Consider the following 21,529-nt stretch of genomic DNA (forward strand, 5'->3'; position numbering starts at 1 on the left):
TATGTGGCTGTTCAGGACGCCTGGAATTTTCACACAAATTTGAGGATCAGCTTATCGATTTGTGCAAAAAAGCTAGCTAGGATTTTGAGAACAATTGATTGAAATCTGTAGACCAATCTTGATAGTACTGTTATCTTAATAACAGTTAAGTCTCTGACCCCTGAACATAGGATGTCTCAAAGTTTATTTATGTCTTCTTTAATTTCTTTCAATGATATTTTGTAGTTTTCAGGGTATAAGTCTTATACTTCTTTCATTAAATGTATCCCTATTTTATATTCTTTCTGATTTATTATGTTAAATCATTTCTTAATTTTATCTGCATGTTGTTCATTGCCAGTATAAAGAAATACAACTGATTTCTGTATATTGAACTTGTACTGTGAAATTTTGCTGAACTCATTAGTTTTAGTGGGTATGTGTATGTACACAAATTCCTTAGAATTTTCTACATATAAAATAATGTCATCTACCAAGAGTTTTACTTCATTTCCAATTTGGGTGCCTTCTGCTTCTTTCTTTCCCACTTGCTACTTAAATATTAGATTGTTAAACATTTTCACCCCAAGTTTGAATCGTCTCATAAGGGAATCCCCTGTTCTTAGGGCCATCTGCTGACAAGCTGGTACCCACGTGCTGGGGTGGATCCAGTCAGAGGCAAACACTCTCTGGGGGGAAGATATGAGCACCACCGCCCCGTTTGAGGTCCCCTTCCTACAAGCTCAGGGCACTAGGCTTCCACACACAGTTGGTCTCCAATCCCATAAGTACTTTTCACAAGATCGCAAAATAAAGGAGAAAAAAAAGATACTGGAGTGAAATTACAGGTCCAGGAAACATAAACAACCCATCCAGTAGAAAGAGCAGCAGTGGGGTCAGGGTAGCAGATGTACCTGTGGGAGCCCAGGGCAGATCCAAGGACAGTCTGGTGGCTGAGTCACTCCATCCTCTTCCCCACGGAGGCCACTCCCACACCGTGTCAGAAGCCCCCACCCTGTGCAAGCTGACCCAAGGTGTGGAGGCGTACAAACTGAAAGGTACCTTATACACATACGTTCACAGCCACCAAGGGGCAGACTGTCCATGTCACACCACCTGCGGCCCCAGACTGGTCACAGGGAGGACAGCTGGGAGGAACTCCTCTGGCTGGAGCTGTGGTGGCTCAGGACAAAGGTGGATGAGTTGCTCTTTTTGCTCACACTTGTCTCTCCCGCCCGGGGGCCCCTTAGGTAGCTGGAGGAGCAGCAGAGGAGGCGCTGCATGAGCTCGTGGAAGAGGTGGCCTGTGAAGAGCATGTAGATCCAGGGGTTGCAGCAGCTGTTGAGGCTGGCCAGGAGCATGGCGATGATGAAGGCTGAGGCTGCAGGGGTGGGGGTGCGGGGAGAAAGGAGAATAAGGCATCAGGGCTGGAGTGTTCACCACCATTTCCCGACAGCAGCCTTCTTCCGGCAGGAGCTGGGCCATAGACGGAGCACCAGAGAGACAAAGTCTGTCTTCCTTCCACATCCTTGCTCTGACTGTGCACCCAGCTTGCCCACAAGCCCTCCTAGGCTCAGCCAGCCCTGGAAGGCTCCCTGTTCCCTCCGTCATCAAGCACTTCCCCACTGCGTGCTTCCACCAGGGGGCGCTGTCCTCCCCATGGCCACCCGGTCCTCACCACTCACCCAGAAGTGTGAGTGCCTACTGCTCAGAGCCGAGAGCAGAGTCCAGAGCAGCAAGACCTCATCTGTGCTCTAGCCCATCAGGGACGGAATATTTTAACTCCCCCAAACTTCTATTGCCTAATCTCTAAACGGGGACAAGTGTACGCAAACCTCACGGGAATGCTGCAAGGATTCGAGAGTGCCTGGAACACAGGAGGTGCCCAATACGTGCTGGCCGCCATCACAACCATGTGGCAGGCGTCAGACTAGGCACTGGGAACACACAAATAAAATGAGTAGCGCCATGAGGTGGGCATGACCTGGTGCAGGTGTGCACGCCGAGGAGGGGTGCAACTCTCTAAGAACGAATCCCGGCCGGCCCACAGGAGCATGAGACCCTGGAACCCCTCACTGTCATCTTGTTCCCCAAATACCATCTGTGTTGTAAATTTATCCTGTACACACCTATGTAAAAGATGTAGCCCTGGACAATGTTGCTCAGTGGTTACAGCACTGGCCCACACTCCAAAGGGTCTCAGGTTCGATTCAAGGTCAAGGGCACGTACCTGGGTTGTAGGTTCAATCCCCGGCCCCAGTCGGGGCACGTGCAGGAGGCAACCAATGGATGTGTGTCTCTCACATGGATGTCTCTCTCCCTCCCTTCTGTTCTAAAAATCAATGGGAAAATATCCTCAGGTGAGGATTACAAACAAGAAAAGTATGTGTCTCTCCATTTTGCTTTTTATCCAATCCCAGAGAATTCCCTGCTTTACTTCCTCTCAGCCCCTTAATCTCCCACCAATGGGTTTCATGTAACCCCCCTTTCATCTCCTGCTTTGAGTCTGATGTATAAAATCAACTGCAAAAGTGCCATTTTTCCAGAGCATTTTCTCAATCCGTTGAGATTTTGCTTCCAAGCAACTGTATGTAGTCAGTTTGGCTCAAATAAACTCATAAAAATTCTCTACAGGTTTGGATGTTTCTCACGTCGACACCACTGACGCAGAGAGAGCGGCACAGTTTGTCTGCAGAGTGTCCCAGCACCACCGGAAGGAGGGTTGTTGCTTGTGAGGCAAATGCAGTGGTTCTCAAAGTGGGGTCCCCAGATCACCCAGGAACTGGTTTGAAAAGCTGGTTTTCAGGCCCCACCCTAAAACTACTGAGTCAGACTCCTGGGGGCAGGGTTGAGTTGATTTCTTATAAATAGCCCTCCAGGGGGAATCTGACGCACACCCAACTTTGAGAACCACTGCTCTAATTACTTGGTGTACCTGGAACCAAAACAAGCCACAGCAGCCCAAAAAGATTTTTAAATCTTGCAAAAGAGAAAGTTTAGAAAGCAAAAGAGGGAAGTCTAATCCTTATACTAAAATAATTAGAGAGAGAGAGAGAGAGAGAGAGAGAGAGAGGAAAAGCCAATAATCCTGAATTCTTCAATTTCTATAAAAGAGAATGAAACAATATTTGCTCTGATTTAAATGGGAAAGGAGTTGAATTTAAGTTTAGAAATTCTGGTGAAATATCACCACCAAGACTAAGACTAGGATGTATTCAACATCATAATTAAATATATAAAATGAACAAGGCAAAATCAAGACATGAAAGTCAAAATGTTAAAAGCCATCGAAAACTAAACTATCAGATACCGGGGAAGAATGCAGGTGTGTGAGGCTATGAAATGGGACAGACTGAAGTCCAGGCCTGGACGGGACGGCAGGTGTTTCACCCAGCTGTGTAGTTAATGGCATAACCTTAGCTGTTCATTTAAGCTACTTGCCTCACTCTTTACATTTGGGTCTTTTAAATGTACTTATCCTATTAAAAATGAACGTACATAAACAACACCAGAAAAGTAAACAGTTAATGAATTCCCAAGTGGCTGGCCAGCCTGGGTGGGAGGAGCTGGGGCCATAGCCAGCACCTCTGCCCCCACCTGGTGGCCACAGACTCGAATAACCTGCCTGGCCTGTCTGCTAGGGGACAGATGACCCTCTCTCTCTCTCTCTTTTTTTTTTATCCTCACCTGAGGACATTTTTTGCATTTATCTTCAGATAGAGTGGGATGGAGAGAGGAGTGAAGAGAGAGAGAAACATTGATGTGAGAGAGACACATCGACTGGCTCCCACCCACACGACCCCAACCAGGGCCGGGGCCAAACTGCAACGGAGGTACGTGCCCTTAGCGGGAACCGAACCCGGGACTCTCTGGTCTGCAGGCCGACGCTCTAACCACTGAGCCAAACTGGCCAGGACAGATAACCCTCTCTTAAGCTGAACCTGCTCACATCAAATTACCAATGCTAGGACACATTTGGACTTTTTAAATTTGACAAAGATCCTAATGAGCCAAGACATGAGCCTTCAGTGGTGGAATTTCAAGCCATCAGCAGGAACGAGAGCTATTTGAGAATAAAAACAGGGACTATGGAAGACATTTCAAAGGAAAAAGCATCAGGAGTAAATGACACATAAGTGAGAATGTCCAAGGGCATTTGGGAGTTGGGGAAGGGAAGTTTCATGGGAGAAGAGACTGGAAAGAGCTGGGGTGAGGAGGACCTTGAATCCAGGCTGAGTATAAACTTCAATCTATAGGCAATGAGGAGCCATTGATGGTTTCCAAGCGGACGAGTGCTCCTCTGTTCTCTGCACTTACTGTATCTTGGTTAGGCTACAACATTGCCCCCTTTCATAGAACTGCAGAGGAGCAGGAACAGAACAGAGCATGGACAATACTGTCCTTGCATTTCACAATGTTTCCAGGGAGCACATGGCGATGCGGCAATGCCGCTCACAGAACTACCACTCAAGCTCACACAGAACAGGATGGTTTTCACATGAGCTTTATCCCCATTTTAAAGATAAGGAAAGTGAAGCTCAGAGAAGGGAAGTGACTTCCCCAAGGACACACAGCAAGTCACTCTATGTTCCAACCTGAACGTAATAAAGTCTGATTCCTCTTAAAACTAGGTCAACATTGCCCTGGCTGGTGTGGCTCTGTGATTAGAGTGTCCTTCTGTGCACCAAAGGGTTGAAGGTTCGATTCCCGATCAAGGGCATATACCTGGGTTGCAGGTTGTATTCCCAGTCCCGGTTGGGGTGCGTGTGGGAGGCAACCAATCCATGTGTCTCTCTGACATAGATGTTTCTCTCTCCCTCTTTCTGTCTCTCTCCCCATCCCTCCCTTCCTTCCACTCTCTCTGAAAATCAATGGAAAAAATATCCTTGGGTGAGGATTAACAACAACAACAAATACTTGCGGATGATTCTGTAAAGAAGTTCTTATTATTCAGGGAGGTTAGGTAATTTGGCCAAGAACACACAGCTGCAGAGTGGCAGAGCCAGGGTTTGTGCCAGGCCTGGTACCTGAAAAGCGAAGTCCTGCTCCTGGTAGTGTGGGGAGAAGTGGGCTGAGCTTGCCCTGTGGGTCTGCCCTCCCCGTCCTGAGCCCTTTTCTGTGCTTTTTAACATCTGTCCCTCCTACAGGCGTCAAGGACTGGCTCACTGTTTCTGTAAAAGACCGAACAGTAAATATTCTAGGCTGGGGGAGTAGCGTGAGGCTCTGTAAGAGCTACTTAGCTTTGCCCTTGTAGCGCAAAAGCTGCCCCTGACAAATGGGAATGAATGGGTGTGACTTTATTTATAAAATCTTGGGATGTCGTTTGCTGGCCCCTGGTCTAGACCCAGAGACACTTCTGCCAGGAAGGATGGTGGTCTGATGAGAGGCAGTGTGTCTCCCCCGCCAAGAACACGAGGATTTTAAAAGACCATCCATCCTTGGGGAGCGGGCAGTGCTTGGCTTCCGAGGGCCTACACCCGCTGTGGGGACAGGAAGCTGCTCTCCAACTCTGTCCCTCCGATCACACCGTGAGGGCAACTGCCCACCCAGCCTGGGTCTTTGCTTCGGGACTGAGAGGGTTTCCACCTGGAAGCAAACGGACATGTGTGAATGATGACCAGTTTGGTTTTTTTAATCTTCACCCAAAGATATTTTCCCACTGACTTTTTTCACTTAGAGTGGGAGGGAAGGAGGGAAGGAGGAGAGAGTGGGGGAGGGAAGGAGAGAGAGAAAAAGATGCGAGAAGACACATCGATTGGATGCCTCCTGTACAATCCTGACCGGGGCTGGGGATCGAACCTGGAACTGAGGTATGTGCCCTTAACTTGGGACTCGAACCCACAACTCTTTGGTCCACAAGCCAACACTCTAGCCACTGAGCAAAAGTGGCCAGCACTGACCTAGCTTTTGTTTGTTTTTTTTACTGGGAATTGGATCCACGATCCTTTGGTGCGTGGGCCAACGCTCTAACCACTGAACACACCAGCCAGGGCTCATTGCCAAGTTTAATATACAGGATTCCAAGTGCTCTCCATGATTTATGGCACTCAACACCAGCAAATGCTTATTAAAGCTTAGCTACTGTCATTATTACTGCAGTGACGTGCACGTGCTCAGTAAATGTTCCTTTTCTTATCAGTAACAGAGTCAGTGCCAGTACATGTGGAACAGTGGGGGAGGCTGCTCCCTGGGCCGGGCTGGGTCTCAGCCCAGGGTGGGATAAAGGACACAGGACACTCACAAGGACTTTGGGAAAACTGGGGGGAGGGGGGGGGAATCGTGTAAAAGGGCTTAGTGAATGGCAAAGTGTTTCTTCACGTAATTAGCATTATTATTATTCATGGATATGAGATACGATTAACTGCATAATTTTTTAGGCTCAAGGTCTGGGGACTCCTGAACCCAGGCTGATTAAAGAAACTGTCCTTTGCCCTTTTTCCCATGACTTCAAAAATTAAAACAAAAACAGCCCAGGCCAGTTTGGCTGAACAGTTAGAGCTTCAGCCCACGGACCAGAGAGTCCCGGGTTCGGTTGTCGCTAAGAGCATGTACCTCAGTTGCAGTTTGTCCCCAGCCCCGGTTGGGATCGTGTGGGTGGCAGCCAGTCGATGTGTCTCTCTTACATCGGTGTTTCTCTCTCTCTTGTCCCCCCTCTCTCCCTCCCACTCTATCTGAAGATGAATGCAAAAATGTCCTTGGGTGAGGATAAAAAATAATAATAATAAAATAAAAACTCAGAGCCCTGGGACTGGGTTATGTGAACCGGAAGACTTTGGATAGGCCATTCTGAGAAATCGTACCCTGCCAGTGATGTAAGAAACCCGAAGGGAAGGTGGCAGCACCTCTCCACCGGACCCCCCATAAAATACCTTCCCCAGGACCAGCCCTGAGTCCTGCACACTGCTCTCTCTCTGGCCCCTGCCTAGAAGGGAGGGCAAGGGGCAGGGGGTCCTGGAACTGGCCCTCATACCTGCCTGACTCAAGCCTGGGGGGAAGGGAGAGGGGAAGGAGGGGGAAGAGGGGAGACTATGAGACACCCATGCATCCTTTCATGGTGCCAGCCACTGAGTCAGCCTGGGGACCTGCCCTCAAGGGACGGACAAGCACCAGTGGGAGAGAGAAGTTCAAGGCAGGCACTCTATTAACCAGGGAGCTGCAGCATTTGGGGGGGCTGGTGGGCCCACGACGGGGACCACCGGTGATCCTCAGGGGGGCTCCAAGCAGGGAAGGTGAGCAGAGAGGGCCACACACCGAAAGCAGACCTCCCATGCTGGGCAGGTTTCCCTAGGAGACAGAAGTAACTACTTCCACTCAGCAGGTGATGCATGGAGGGCGGCCGAGGGCCACCTCAGGACAGCGCGCCAGCCCGGCCGCCCGAGAACTCCCGTCGGCCACCCCGGCCCGCCCTCCACTTCCCGGCACCCCCTTCCCTGAAGGCCCGAATGAGCCCGGACAATGCCGTGCAGAGCCCGAGGCCTCTCTGGCCTCTGCTGATCCTGAGGCATTTCACATACAATTCGAAGACATGGCTCATCTGACATCTGTCATCTGAATCCAATCAAGCTCATCCACTTTCCTACTCCAGAAGCCAATCACTAGGTTCAAGGCCTCCCCACCTTCCCCACGTGTCAGGTCCAAGTCTCTCATTCCCATAGGGGCTGGGTAGAATTTGGGAGTTGTGGTCTAGGGAGACCTTTTTTTAAAAACATACACATATACGAAGATTAAATACCAATGTGTATTACGGAGTGTCTTCTTTGCAAAGACCACAGTTTGACAAGATTGGAATTGTTCTAAAAATCACAAGTGTGTGGTCATCCCATGTATCACAGGGTCAGGATTAGCAGCCAAACTTGTGGGCTACAGAGCGTTCAGTGAGCTTCTATTATGTCAATGCTCAAACCCAGGGGACATGTTGGGCTCACTGGACTGAACCTAAGCAAGGACCACATTCTGAAAAGAGAAGAGCAGGGGCCTTTTTGCAAATGACCAGCCACTCTCCACCCTGTGGGGACAACAGGGCCCTGCAGCCAACTGGGCCATATGTGTAAAGGCAAACTGCACATTTTTGTAAAAGAGATAAGATGTTAAAGACTTACTACTCCATGTGTAGTCAATGGGCCAGCTGTATGGGCACTGCACAGACATTACCTGGATGTAGTTAAAAAAGCAAATCCCATCCAGAATGAGAATCTGCATTTTAACAAGATCCCCTACATGATTTGTGTACACACTTAAGTTTGAGAAATATCCCTCTAATAGGGAGAAAATTAAGTAACTGTCCAATGACCTCAACATGGAATGTACATCTGCTTCTTTGCATAGCCAGCTCCTACTCACCCTTCAAAACCCTTTCCAAATGTTGCTTCCTCTCTGCTCCCCTCCCCCCCAACCCCTGAGAGAGAATCAACGAATCCCTCTTAGGGCACTCAAGTATCTCTCTTAAAGCATCATCCCTTCATACTGTCAGTATTTATGTTTATAACCTGTGGCTGGAGATTGTGTCTCACTTGCGGCTCTGTCCCTGGCCAGCCATAACTGGAAAGTAGGAAGAGTTCAATAAGGGACTGAATTAAACTGAAGCACAGAACTGGCCAACAGAAGTCCTAATAATTCAGCACTTCCACTAGCACAGTGGAAAGGCAAAGACAATTTCCCAGCTTGACGACAGGAGATGGCCTCCTAACAAGATGACTGCAGTCAAATGCAATTCCCTCTAGGAAAATTGAATTCACACTCAGAGAGCAGGGTTAGGCGGAGAGAAAGAAACAGTGTGAGGCGCGGGCCCTGGAGGGCAGAGGCCCGTGGGCCTGAGGCATCTGGAAATGGGTAGGAAGCACCAGCTTCCAGTGGAGCACAGAGGGGGACACTGGCAGAGGCTGCCCCTCGGTGGCCAGGACCAGGAATCAGGGGCTGGGACACTGAAGACCACTTGGCTACACCCCATTCCTGCCCACCTGTCATACCAAGGCCCCTTAGATTTCCAAACCCAGAGCTAGAACCTCCCCACCTCACCTCCTGCCGTCTCCTCAAGGGGAGGCCTTGGTCTCTCTCCCTCAGGACTCTCGTTCCCAGCGTCCCTGGCTTGCACCATTCCCCAGCGGAGACCGCCGCCCTCTGCTAGAACCTGCTCTGAGCTCCAAACAATCCCCACCCTCAGCTGCACTGCTTTACCCGGGCCCCTGGCCCACCTTGAAATTTTGCTTTTTAAAAAGCCAACACTGGGCATTGCCGTGGCGTTTCCGACTGTGGAAGCCTCGGCTTTGTCTGACCAGCAGGAGCAGCACCAGAAAAGGACACTGAGCCATGAGACGTCTGGTCTGAATTGGAGACCCTTTGTGTATGGCAGCCTCGCCTCTATTGTTGCTGAGTTCGGAACTTTTCCTGTGGACCTAACAAAACACGGCTGCAAGTTCAAGGCCAAAGCACTGACGCCTGCTTCAAAGAGATAAAATACCAAGGAATGTTCCATGCCTTGTTCCGAGTCTATAAAGAAGAAGGTGCATTGGCTCTGTATTCAGGAATTGCTCCTGCTTTACTAAGACAGCATCGTATAGCACCATTAAAATTGGCATTTACCAAAGCTTGAAGAGAGTTTTTGTAGAATGTTTAGAAGATGAAATTCTTTTAATTAACATGATCTGTGGGGTAGTGTCAGGAGTCCTATCTTCCACGATAGCCAATCCTACCGATGTACTAAAGATTCTAATGCAGGCTCAGGGAAGCTTGTTCCAAGGCAGCATGATTGGCAGCTTCATTGATATATACCAACAAGAAGGCACCAAGGGTCTGTGGAGGGGTGTTGTTCCAACTGCTCAGCCGGCTGCTATTGTTGTGGGAGTACAGCTTCTAGTCTATGAGATTACAAAGCAGCACTTAAGATTGTCAGTGGTGATGGGAGACATGATTTTAACTCACTTTGTTTCCTGCTTTACATGCGGCTTGGCTGGGGCTCTGGCTTCTAATCCAGCTGATGTGTTTCAAACTCGCATGATGAACCAGAGGGCAATTGTAGGACATGTGGACCTACCTCTACAAGGGCACTTTGGATGGTATTTTAAAGATGTGGAAACACGAGGGCTTTTTGCACTCTATAAAGGATTTTGGCCAAACTGGTTTAGACTCGGACCCTGGAACATCATTTTTTTTAATCACATATGAACAGCTTAAGAGGCTTCGGATGTAAGGACTGAATTACATGTGAGCCAAGCCCTGCCAACCTTTCTACTCTTTTCTCGTTTTTCTTGTTCAAATGTATTTTGACAAAGTTGTGTTTACTGAACCATTGGTCTCCCAAAGGCCTTCTGATGGAAAAACAATAGGATGGTTAAAAATTGCTCATTTGTTTGTGTTACCATGTTAACTGCCTTGAGAGGAAGTGTTAACACTGAGATTCCGGCACCAGACTGGTATCTTCTGTGAAGATGGATACTGATGGGTGACATTCAAAATGCCCTTCTTTTAAAATGTGGGTTAAATGTAGCTGGTTAGCTCCAGACTTGGGCTACAGCAGAAGGCATAGGCCAGGGCAGTTACTTCTGTTTATGTTACAGACCTCGGTTCTCTTTAAAATATTTATTGGAAGAAAAAAAATAAATAAATAAACAAACAAACAAACAAACAAATAAATAATACAATGAAAGCAAACACTTACTGACCACTCATTGTATGCGGGCTCCACCCTCCCTCAACCTAAACTCTCTTCTCAACCCCAGAAAACTGAGCTCCAGGCGGGTTTGCCCAACTGCCCCTCCATCTCTCTACCCCTTGAGACCTAAGACCCCGACAGCCTGGCAGAGACTGGGGTGTCCCTCCAAGAAGCCGGTGGTACACCCAGAATCCTGTGCTCCCTTGGCCTGCCTGTCCCCGTTTAGGACTATGCCAGCTGCTGGGCGGGCGAGGGCCCGAGGAGGGCGCCCTGCAAACGTCCTCACTGCCAGCGCCAGGCAGAGGCTGTGTGGACAGGACCCTCCGGTCCCTGAGGGACTCTTGCAGAATGAACGCACTGGTGTTCAGAGGAGGGCACAGAACCCCCAGCTCGGGAAGACGAAGAGTCTCCTGAGGGGCCCTGGAAGGGCTGCCAGCCCCGCTGGGGTTGTCCCGCACGGCTCCTGAGAGCATCTTCTCGCGGACCACGAGGTCCGTGGCAGCCCACACACTGGACCTGGGCTCCGAGGGCTGGGCCTGCACAGAAGGGACAGGCGGGTGTCCCTGTGGTGAGAACACCGTCAGCCTGGGCGCCAAGCAAAAGGACCTCGTGGGAAGTGGCAAGCCGGTGGGCCTGGCTGGGGACACAGATCTCCCGGCCAGAGCCCAGCGCAGAGGGGACGAGGTGCACTCACTGGCTGGGTGCCAGGCCTGCACAGGGCCCTGGGCCAGTGCTTCTCAGCCAGGCGACTCTGCCCCGTAGGGCACACTGGGCAGGGCCTGGACACATCTGCAGGTGGTCACACTGAGGGGGAGCTGGTGACACCCAGTAGGTGGGGCCAGGGATGCTGCTAAACACCCTATAGGGCACGGGACAGTGGCCCCTCCCCACACTACACTCAAAACGATTATCTGGCCCAAAATGTCAATCGTCAAAGTTGAAAACTTTGGAAAGGAACGGGGAAGGGCGACACGGGAGGTGTGCAGCCCAGACGGTGGGCCGTGGGGTGGCCAATGGCATGGGCTCAGAGCTGCGTGCTGAGGGGCCAGTGCCCTTAGTGGCCCTACAACTGGGTGTTGCTGGCAAGAATCCAGGAGCTGGGGTGTCTGGGCTCTGGTGCTGTGAGGCTGGGGCAGAGCCAGGAATCAGCTTTTTCACAAGGCCCAGCAGATCCAGACACTGAGGGGAATGGAACACCCTGAGAATGCCGCCCGGGGGCAGGGGCAGCGCAGCCTCCCAATGTCTGCCGAGAGGTGACTGGGTTCGAATCCCAGCTCCACCACTCACTCAACGTGCTCGTGGGCAGCTCATCCCTCCGAGTCTCAGTTTCTCCATCTGTGAAATGAGGGTAGTGCCCCGTCCCCTTGCTGTGTTTGGGTGAGGGTGAAAGACGGGGCCAGGCACAGGGTCTGGCACTTAAAGGGGCGGTACTAATCAGCTAAGGCACCTCCTCACTTCACTGAAACTGACGCCCGGAGAAAGTTCCATCGGGAGATACTATCTCCACTGCTCCAATGGGAAGGCAGAGGCCCACGCACCACCCAGAGATATGCCCCGGGGACTCTCTTCACTTCCCAGTACTATTCCGGGGTCCAAGGGCTCTGGCTAGTGGGGACTCACATGTGGGGTCTGGCAGAGCACAGCTCGGCCCCTACACAGTCCCTGGGAATGAGCCTGATGGGCCTGCCTTTGCTTCCAACAGCGGACAGTGCAAGGTGGCGGGGTCACCAGATGGGCCAGCCCCTCAGACAACTGACAGGCCAGCCCCTGACACCAGGCCCCGCGCAGTCTCTCCAGAGAGCTGACCCACAGACTCCCACAACCTCCGCTGCCCCTCCCCCTCCCCAACCCACTCCGACAGCTATCAAATGGGAAAAAATATGTAGCAAAGCCTTCCCAACAGATTTTTATTTTTTCTGTTGTTAATCAAACCCTTAAAAAAAAAAAGTCAAGTCACCTTGAGGCAGAAGCCCAAAGGGAAAACGTTAGCACTAGCCAAGAACATAAAAGAACTCGCAATTGCTTAATCAGACAAGAATACAGTCATTAACTGTCCCTCTAATTGCAATCTAGACCTAGAAGGGCCAAGATTAGGGCTCTCCCTGGCCAAGAACAATCTGTCCCATCTCCTCCCGCCCACCCTCTCCCACTGCTCTCCACATCAGTGGGTCACCGCTCCAAGCTGCCCAGCCCACTCATACCTTGGACACAGTGTCCTTGTAAAGTGGCAGGCCACACTGGAGAGACTAGTCCCACAGAAACAGGGAGGCGCTGGGAAGCTCATTTTCAGATGCAAAAACACTTAAAACCAGGCTTCTTATGCATTTCGATCTTCCTTCCGGTACAACACCCCTGACAGATGTTTGGTTACCCCCAGTGATGGGGCGCTCACTTCTTCATCAGGTAGTCAGTTCTACTGTTGGAGGGCTGCTTAGAAAGTCCTTATTTCTCTGTGTCAACTTGACACACTCATCCCTGTTCTTTCTCATGCTCCTCCCCCCTCCTATAGGCACCGGGCACATGCCAGTAACAGGACAGGCAGTGTCCCTGTTGTGACAAGGCTCACAGTCTACCTCTCCAGTCTTAACAAGTTTCTCTTCCACACTCCAACCTGCCTGGACACAGAGCCTATTTCCAGCAGACTCTGCTTGCACCCTCTCCCCCTCCACCCAGACTCTCAAGAGAAAAATGTCCATCTCCTCCTCCAAGAATAACTGCCAAAATCTCAAAGGCAATCCCAAGATTGCAAACAAGACTTTTAACATGTAGAATGGGGGGAGGGGAGGAGAAGCCTGACACTGACCATACGCCCCCCACATGCCACCGGTCACACCATGTCGTCCTCATAACGACCTCATGAGTAGGCTGCTAACTTCATCACACAGGAGGAAGCGGAGGCTCAGAGAGGTTAAACAGCTTGCCCAAGGACACACAGGAGAAGATGGCAGAGCAGCCTCCAAATGCAGGTCAGCCATGTGGCTCGTTCCCTGCACCCAGTGTCTAGGGTCCTGCAGTGCCCACCCGCTGTCCCAGCCCATGCAGTAGAGACCTCGGCTCTGTTCTCTGGGCATTTCCTTGCTCCTGTGAAAATCAGAAAGCTTGAGAGAAAAGAGGGCTAATTCTGAAAGATGAATATGGCTCATCCACAAACTGTGAGATTTTGTTTTAATTCAAAAGGGTCTCCTCTAGCTTCCTGGCGCCTGAGAATGGTGATGGGACAGGAGCCACCCTTACTGCTGGGTGTGCATGGGCAGCACACACCCATCCCAGCTGCCACTACCCCCTTCTCTCTCATCTCTGCCCACTGGATGGGCACTTCACAAGGGACATGCTGGAAAGGGAGAACTAGCAACGGAGACTCAAAAACAACTCCCCATACCCCACCTATGTCCACCAACCCCTGGAAACACGCACAGACCCCTCTCCACCTTCTCCCTCACAACCATCCCAGGGCCAGAGTTCTTGGGATCAGCAGCAAAGCAGATTTCATCCAGTGCAAGGAAAGGCTGGTGCCAAGTCTCCGCTATGGGATTTGCTTCTGAAGGATACATGTGGCTCCTGTCAAACCTGCCCGGGAGGCATGGATGCCTGGTCTCAGCCCTCCTCCTGCAGTCTCTCCAGTCTCACCAAGTCAGGACCCAATGGCACGTGGCTGCTTTAAAGGAGGGAGCTCCCCTGGCTGGTGTGGCTCAGTGGTTGAGTGTCGACCCATGCACCAAGAGGTCGCTGGTTCGATTCCCGGTCAGGGTACATGCCCAGGTTGTGGGCCCGATCCCTAGTGAGGGGCATGCAGGAGGTGGCCAGTTGATGTTCTCTCTCATTGATGTTTCTATTTCTCTCTCCCTCTTCCCTTCCTGTCTCACTAAAATCAGTAAAGAAAAAAAAATTTTTTTAAAGAGGAGGGAGCGTGCCCTGGCTGGTTTGGCTCATTGGTTAGAGCATTGACCTGCAGACCAGAGAGTCCGGGGTTCAGTTCCCACTAAGGGCACATACCTTGGTTGCAGTTTGTCCCCGGCCCTGGTTGAGGTAGTGTGGGTGGCAACCAGTTGATGAGTCTCTCTCACATCGATGTTTCTCTCTCTCTCTCTTCCCCCCTCTCTCCCTCCCGCTCTATCTGAAGATAAATGCAAAAATGTCCTCAGGTGAAGATAAAGAAAAAAAAGAGAAAGAGAAAGGAGCTCATTAAATTACCACTGAGCTCCTCTTCCTTTTGGGGGGACTTGTCCAAGACCTTGAGGTCTGACAGGGGCAGCCTGCTACCACTCTTATCACTGTCGTTGTCTCTTCCAAAGTGGAGACACTGAAACAGGGTTTTCCTCTCGGCGTTGGCTTTTAGGAAAAGGCAGGCCCAGGTGGAGCTCACCTCTACAGAGACTGCGTTTTTAGTATTTCTGTCACTAGAACAGTCATCTTATTCTTTTACCCTTCATCTAAGTTTCCTTATACAGCGATACCTCGTTTCTCGAACGCCTTGACTTTCGACCAAATCGGTATTCGACCAGGAGATTCGAGAAACTTTTGTCTTGGAATCCGAACAAATATTTGGAACTCGAACTTCCGAGATGAGCCGAGTTGAGCCGAATGGCGTTCATTCGGCCCAGCGCGCCTTGCTCGCGTCATCAGTGTGAGTGCAGAGAGAGAGTCACGCTTTGTGGAGAGAGTCACGCTTTACACTGAATTGAACCCTTAGACATACTGTACACTTTTATTTCTTGTTGAGACTTATGTTTTTCTACATATTATATACAAATTAGGCCAGTAAATAGGCATTTTCTGGGGCTTGGAACGAATTAATCCAGTTTCCATTATTTCCTATTGGGTTTCATTGCTTCGGTTCTCGAACAATTTGGTTCTCGACCGTCCTCCTGGAACGAATTATGTTCGAGAACCGAGGTATCACTGTATCTACTTTGTCTTGCCACAGTATCTGAATCTTAGTTCCCCACCTCAAACTATGTTGGCGATTAGGTGAGCACTAAGCACATGAAGGCAGTGAACGAAGGTGCAGGGGGCTGGGGAGGAGGTGTTCGAGGGAGAGCGCTGTAAAAGGGGCACCTGAGAGTGAGCCCTGGTGGAGGCGGGGACTTGCATCCGGCAGGAGGCCACAGACCAGCTGCCCAGGCTAGCGTGATTGCCCACCCACGCCGCTCTGCAGCTGACGTCCAAGGAGCTTCTGGTTCTGTTTCCCAGAGTTGTTCGTGATGACGCTATCGGCAGGAAGAAATCCCACGTCCTGCCCACTCCTGCCTCAGACTGAGCCTGTCTGTGCAAGGGGTTCCCTGAAGAATGTCGCACTGTTCACAACGGGCTCCCTGCGCGTCCATCTCCACTCCCCAGGAAACGAGCAGAGCAAGGAGCCCTGATCTGGGTATTCTGCATCTCTTGTAAATCACCTTCCTCTTGGACAGGAAAGTGGGGGCTGCGCCTGGATTCCACTTTGCTGATCAGTATCTCCTGAGTAACTCAAGAGCATCTCTTGTATTCTTTCCTTAGCATGTGCTGATAGTTTCTAGATTGAGTCATACCTCCAAGGTGACTGTAAACATCATCAGTTCTGATGGCCCAGCTGGTTACTTGCAATTATCCAGATTAATGCCAAGTGGGCACAGGATGTGCATTAACTTGGCACAGGGTGTGCATTCTGGCCGAGCCCACGTCCACTCGGAACCTTACATGCCTTGGCCAGACTGGTGGCCAGAGCCCAAGTCCTCTGTGCTGGATGGGCCTCTCACACATGGACTGGCACCTTCTCCTGGCAAGACGCTAGAGGTGGGGAGGGAGCGGGAGCTGGCAGCAGCGTACTCACGAACCCCGTTGTCTGCGTTTGGACTCCTCAGAGCACCCAGGACAGAACGCCCATGAGGACCAGCAGGACCTGCGATGTTCATGTGACACCCACACCCTTTCCTCTGAAGCAGGAAAAGGCAAAGGAGCAAAGAGAAAGAAGACCTGAGATTCCTAGAATCCATTTCTTTCCCTGCTCCAGAGCCCACCTCTACTGAAGGCTTCACCCCAGGGTACCCCAGGACATATCAGGGGAGAAGAAGGTCTCTAGCCCTCAATTTACCTAGGGGCACTCTCTTGCTCTCTTCTCTTTTCCTGTGTATTGCTTTTAAGAAAGACAATGAATTACTTGGTGTACTTTTGTTGTTGTTGTTAATCTTCACCTGAGGATATTTTTTCCATTGATTTTTAGAAAGAGTGGAAGGGAGAGAGGAAGGGGGAGAGGGAGGGGGAGAGAGAGAGAAACACCGATGTGAGAGAGACACATCGACTGGTTGCCTGAACCCCAACCGGGGTCAGGAATCAAACCTGCAACCTAGGTACATGCCCTTGACTGGAAATCAAATCTGAGACCCTTGGGTGCACGGGTCGAAGTTCTAACCACTGAGCAACACAAGGCAACTTGGCATACTTTAAAGTGTAGAAAGATATCCACTTCACTCAGTGGCACGTGTTGACTACATACTCTGGACCTTTAGGGAGAAAACTGAGAAAGAGGAGAGCAGGTGAGGGGATGGACAACAGGAAGCCATGTGGGTAGAGGGAGGAGGAAGGAAAATGAATGGGAGAGGTGAGGGGGCCACAAAGAGAGAGAGGAGTCAGTATGTGCTAAATGAATGAACTGAATGCTGAGATGTCCTCAATCTAAAGGTAAGACACGAAGGGTCAATGGGAAGCGGGGCTCCCTCACCTAAAGTCCCACAGCTAGTAAGGGCTACAGGGAGAACTAGATCCCAGGTCTCCCCAATATCCGCTCTAAGGGAGTGTCAGTCTTACTTCCTCAAGGGCTGGTGTTGGAGTCCCTCAAGACCTGGGTCTGGTCTCTCTGGAGTCTACCTAGGAAATACGGACAGTCCGGTGTCTCGTCTTATTTACAACCCCCACCGCTGGCTTTTACCCAACCTGACTCCCTAGCCGTGTGCCCCTCATAAGGAACCTAGCACGGGAAGAAGTGGGAGTGGACAGGAAACCCAGCTCTAGCGGCTGCTCTGCCTCCCTCTTGCTGTGTGACCTGGAGCCAAATGTCTCTCCCTCTCTGGATCCCTGACTCCCCTCTGTAAGGTGTGACCAGGGACTTTGTGATGAAGCCAGACCTAGGTACTAACAACCTAGGTCTAACTGGGAGGGCTGGGAAAGCCAGGAGTCTGGTTTGGGAAAGAGATCCAAGTTGTCCAACTGCTTGGAGATTTCAGCTTGCACAGGATGGCTGCATTTGAGACCGTTGGGAGCAGTAATGATTATGCCAGGGAATGGGACATCCGTATTCTCTCAAAGGCAGATAGGGTGAAAGCAAACCCCTTGATATCAAATACTGGAGTCCCTGGCATCCCAGCAGTTTTATGTGCTTACCCTCAAACAAAAAGGTGTGAGTTATTCACCACCACTGATTACCTTTTGTGTTCTTTGAAAATTGTGGGCAACAAGGCAGCCACTGCCTGGAGCTCCTAGCCACCCAGAGACAGCTACAAACCTCTAGGGCCAACTAGCCTCCTCTGGCCCAGGGAGCTCTCTGCTTCCCCAAACTCCATCCCCACAGATCACCCCATTCTATTATCCTCTCCTTCTCTTCTACCAGTCACCCAGACACCAGCCAAGCTAGGACAATGGTCCCTGGCCACCCTAAGCCCTGACCTCCACGGTCCTCCAACTGGAGAACAGCTTCCCCTACAGAAATCACCCAAACCTGTCAAATCAGAAAATGTGCGTCCTTGCTCCCTTCCCCCACACCCCCAGCAGATGCGACATTCCCCAGCCCCCAGCCTGCCTGCAGTACCCTGTGTCACTCACCTCTCTACCACTCCACCAAGCCAGGGTTCAGAGACTCATCTTCACCTCCCCACGATGACCCGCCCAGCACTTTCTCAGTGCTCGGCTGGACCAATCGAATCGCCCATCTCCCACAGCCTTACCCAAACCAGACCCTGTGAGTTCAGGGTCTTGAACTTAAAATGGAAGTTGTACGCAAAGAGATCTTGAGACCCGCCCGGGTTGGAAAGTTACCTCCAACACTCGCTAACCATGCATAAACGCAAGTCACTTGAACCTCTGTTTCCTCGTCCGTAAGGAGGAACCATAAACCATACACCCTACGTGTAGCACAAAGACCTTGTGTGCATTTTCTCATTTCATTCCCCTACTGCCTGGTAAGAGCTGGTACTTTTATCATTACTATCATTTTACAAAAGAAGAAATCGAGGCTCAGGGAGGTTATGCCCAAAAGCACTTGGCCAGTGGGTGATGGAGCCATGACTGACTCAAAACCAGTTGTGCAGGATTCTCCCCTCTCCCCGCAACAGGTCTTCGGAGCCCTGGAGGCGCGCAGGCAGCAGGAGCAGAGCCCTGCGCAGCCAGCCGCGCTCGCTCCCCCACCCCATCTCCAGCCCGCGTTACCTTCCTTGGGCGCATTGGCGTCCCAGACGCTCCACATCTGCACGAAGAAGAATGGTGTCCAGCACACAATGAAGGCCAGCACGATGATGAAGGTCATCTTAACCGTGCGGATCTTGGCCCTGGAGATTAGCTTGACGCTGCTGACTCGAGCCAGGGCCGCACGGTCCCCGCTGCCGGCCACCGCGCCCTCCGACCCCTTGGCCGCTCCCTCCGCCGCCGTCTTGCTCCGAAAGTTCTGCCAGATCTTGAAGCAGATGAGGCTGTAGCAGGCGGTAAGCACAATGACTGGCACAATGTAGACGGCGAGCGTGATCCACGTGACATAGGCCTTGGGTCCCCAGGGCTGGATGAAGCCTGCCCAGCAGTCGAAGACACCGTCGGCCACCTCGCGAATCGAGAAAATGTGCACCTGCGGCGCGCTGGCCACCAGGCAGCCCAGCCACGTGATGAGGACGGCCAGGCGGTCAGCACGGCGGCGCAGGGTGCGCAGCGGCTGGCAGATGGCCAGACAGCGGTCGAGGGACATGAGCAGCAGCAAGTAGGTGGAGGCGAACATGCCAACAACCTGTAGGTACTTGACCAGGCGACACAGCAGGTCGGGCCCATAGAAGCGGAAGGTGATGTCCCACAGCAGTTGTGGCAGTACCTGGAACACCGCCACCACCAGGTCGGCGATGCTCAGGTGCTTCATGAAGAAGAAGAGGCGCGAGTGCTTGTGGCGCGTGGTGCGCAGCGCTAGCAGCACACACACGTTGCCGCTCAGCGCCAGGAAGAGGATGAGGCACAGCACCGCCACCTCCACGCGCGCCAGGGCCTCGTTGCGCTGTGGCCCGTGGGTGCGGTTGCCCTCCGCCCCTGGTGGTGCCGCACTCCCATTGACAGCCTCGGCGCTCCAGTTGGTCTCAAGCGGGACCTCCATGACCGTGGCCACCGCTTTGCGACCAGACCCTGGTCTGGGTGCCTTTTAAGGCGTGGCGCAACGGGGCAGCGTGCCTGGGGGCGGCTCGCGTTCCGCTCCGGAGACTCCGCGGACCGATCTGCTGGGTGGGACCCTGAAACAAACCCCCAGGACCCTGAAAAGACCGCCACGTTTTTCCCCCCTGCACGTGCACCGCAAATGTCCCCTTCCCAGGAACCCCAAATATCTGAGACTCAGGGCACAAGTGCCAGCCCTGGGACTGCTCAGCTGCCACCCCAGAAATCCCGTTTGAGGTACCTCCTCTGAGCCTCTGGAAATGAGCGCGAATCTACCCGACGGCCAGTTTCTTGAGGTATTCGTCGCTTCCGCTGAAGGAGAAGGGAGAGTCCTAATCAGCCACTTTGCTCCAGGACTGCGACAACTACTAAACCAACCACCTTCCCCAGGAATCCCCAAACTAGCTACCCCGCCCCCCAGGATTCTCAATAGTTTCCCCTCCCCACGAGATCAGTCGCCTTTCCTAGTAAAACCTTACTCCAGTTATCTCCTCCGGAGATCCTCAGCAGTCCTCGCCTGGAAAACTCCAGCTCAGGACCATCCTGCAACCTCCTGTTTCTAAGACGCTTTACCATACCCCCAACCCCGAACTTCCACCGCAGCTGCTTCCGTGGGACCCCAGTCCAGCGGTCCCTCCTAGAGGAAATACTGCCTAAGTACCTACCCCCAGGGCGCCCAACTGCGGTTCCCAATACCCTCCCGCGGGGATCCTCCCAGGCCGACACCTCACGAAGGGAGCTTCCCCAGCCCAGCAACCTCCAAGGTTCCGGCGCACATTTTGGCCCCGAGAGAGTCAACGGCTCTGCCTCTCCATCCTGAGCAGTCACTTTACAATCTCTCAAAGCATTTCGCGCCTACAGGAACCAGGAACGCGGGGCTCTCCACCGCTTCCACTTGGGTCCAAATGTCCCCATCAGTCCCAGCCATCCCATCCACCAATGGGCAGGACCCAGCTACCTGCAGAAGTCCACAGACTGGCCTGAAGTTGGCTCCCGGAGTTGCACCGCCGCAGACGGCTCCAAAGACGCTTGAACTCCCAGCCCAGGTTGGGGTGGCTGCTGTTGGCACCGGCTGATACTAAGCTGAGGCCTTGCACTCCGAAGCCTCAGCTGGAATCCCCTCTCCCGCTGCCTGGCTGGTCGCTGGATAGGGACAGACAGTGCGCACGGAGAGCGTCAGCATGCAGCGTTGTCTACCGGTGCCCGCTTTTCTGCAGCAAGTGGCCGGGGCTGCACCACCACAGGAATCCGCTGGGAGGAGCCGGAGGCCGACAGCGCCGACCCCCCGCAGAGCCGGGTTAACTTGCTCAGCGTTGGTCTCTGAAGCGTAACAAGCAGGTTTATTTCACAGCGCTTAAAACTAAAGGAGGGAAGGAGCTCATAAATAACCTGGTTGGTTTCCTCCTTTCTTGGTTTAGAAGCTCCGGACTCTCAGACAATGGAAGGCTGGAATAGCAGTGTTTTCTGCTAAGTAGATGGTGATGAAGTTGCAAAAGCATTTAACTAATATTCTTGAACACCAGGTTCATTTCA

General features: G+C 51.9%; 1 protein-coding gene and 1 pseudogene across 1 annotated transcript; one reads left to right on the plus strand and one right to left on the minus strand.

Annotated features, from left to right (window-relative positions):
- Nucleotides 1–1,112: 1,112 nt before the first annotated feature.
- On the minus strand, nt 1,113–19,940 carry OXTR (oxytocin receptor). The gene is made up of 2 exons (XM_036267117.1): nt 19,022–19,940; nt 1,113–1,360 (listed from the first exon to the last, which is right to left on the minus strand). The coding sequence occupies exons 1-2, from the start codon at nt 19,938–19,940 to the stop codon at nt 1,113–1,115; spliced, it is 1,167 nt and encodes a 388-aa protein (XP_036123010.1).
- Nucleotides 9,306–10,165, plus strand: LOC118633311 (annotated as a pseudogene).
- Nucleotides 19,941–21,529: the final 1,589 nt, after the last annotated feature.

The sequence above is a fragment of the Molossus molossus genome, unplaced genomic scaffold (assembly GCF_014108415.1).
Source record: "Molossus molossus isolate mMolMol1 unplaced genomic scaffold, mMolMol1.p scaffold_m16_p_18, whole genome shotgun sequence".
Classification (NCBI taxonomy): domain Eukaryota; kingdom Metazoa; phylum Chordata; class Mammalia; order Chiroptera; family Molossidae; genus Molossus; species Molossus molossus.

Excerpts from the sequence above, each read along its gene's own strand:
- OXTR (XM_036267117.1), bottom strand. The coding sequence starts at position 19,940 with ATGGAGGTCCCGCTTGAGACCAACTGGAGCGCCGAGGCTGTCAATGGG. Across the intron at positions 1,361-19,021 it reads CGCCAATGCGCCCAAGGAAG|CCTCAGCCTTCATCATCGCC; the intron begins GTAACGCGGGCT and ends CCACCCCTGCAG.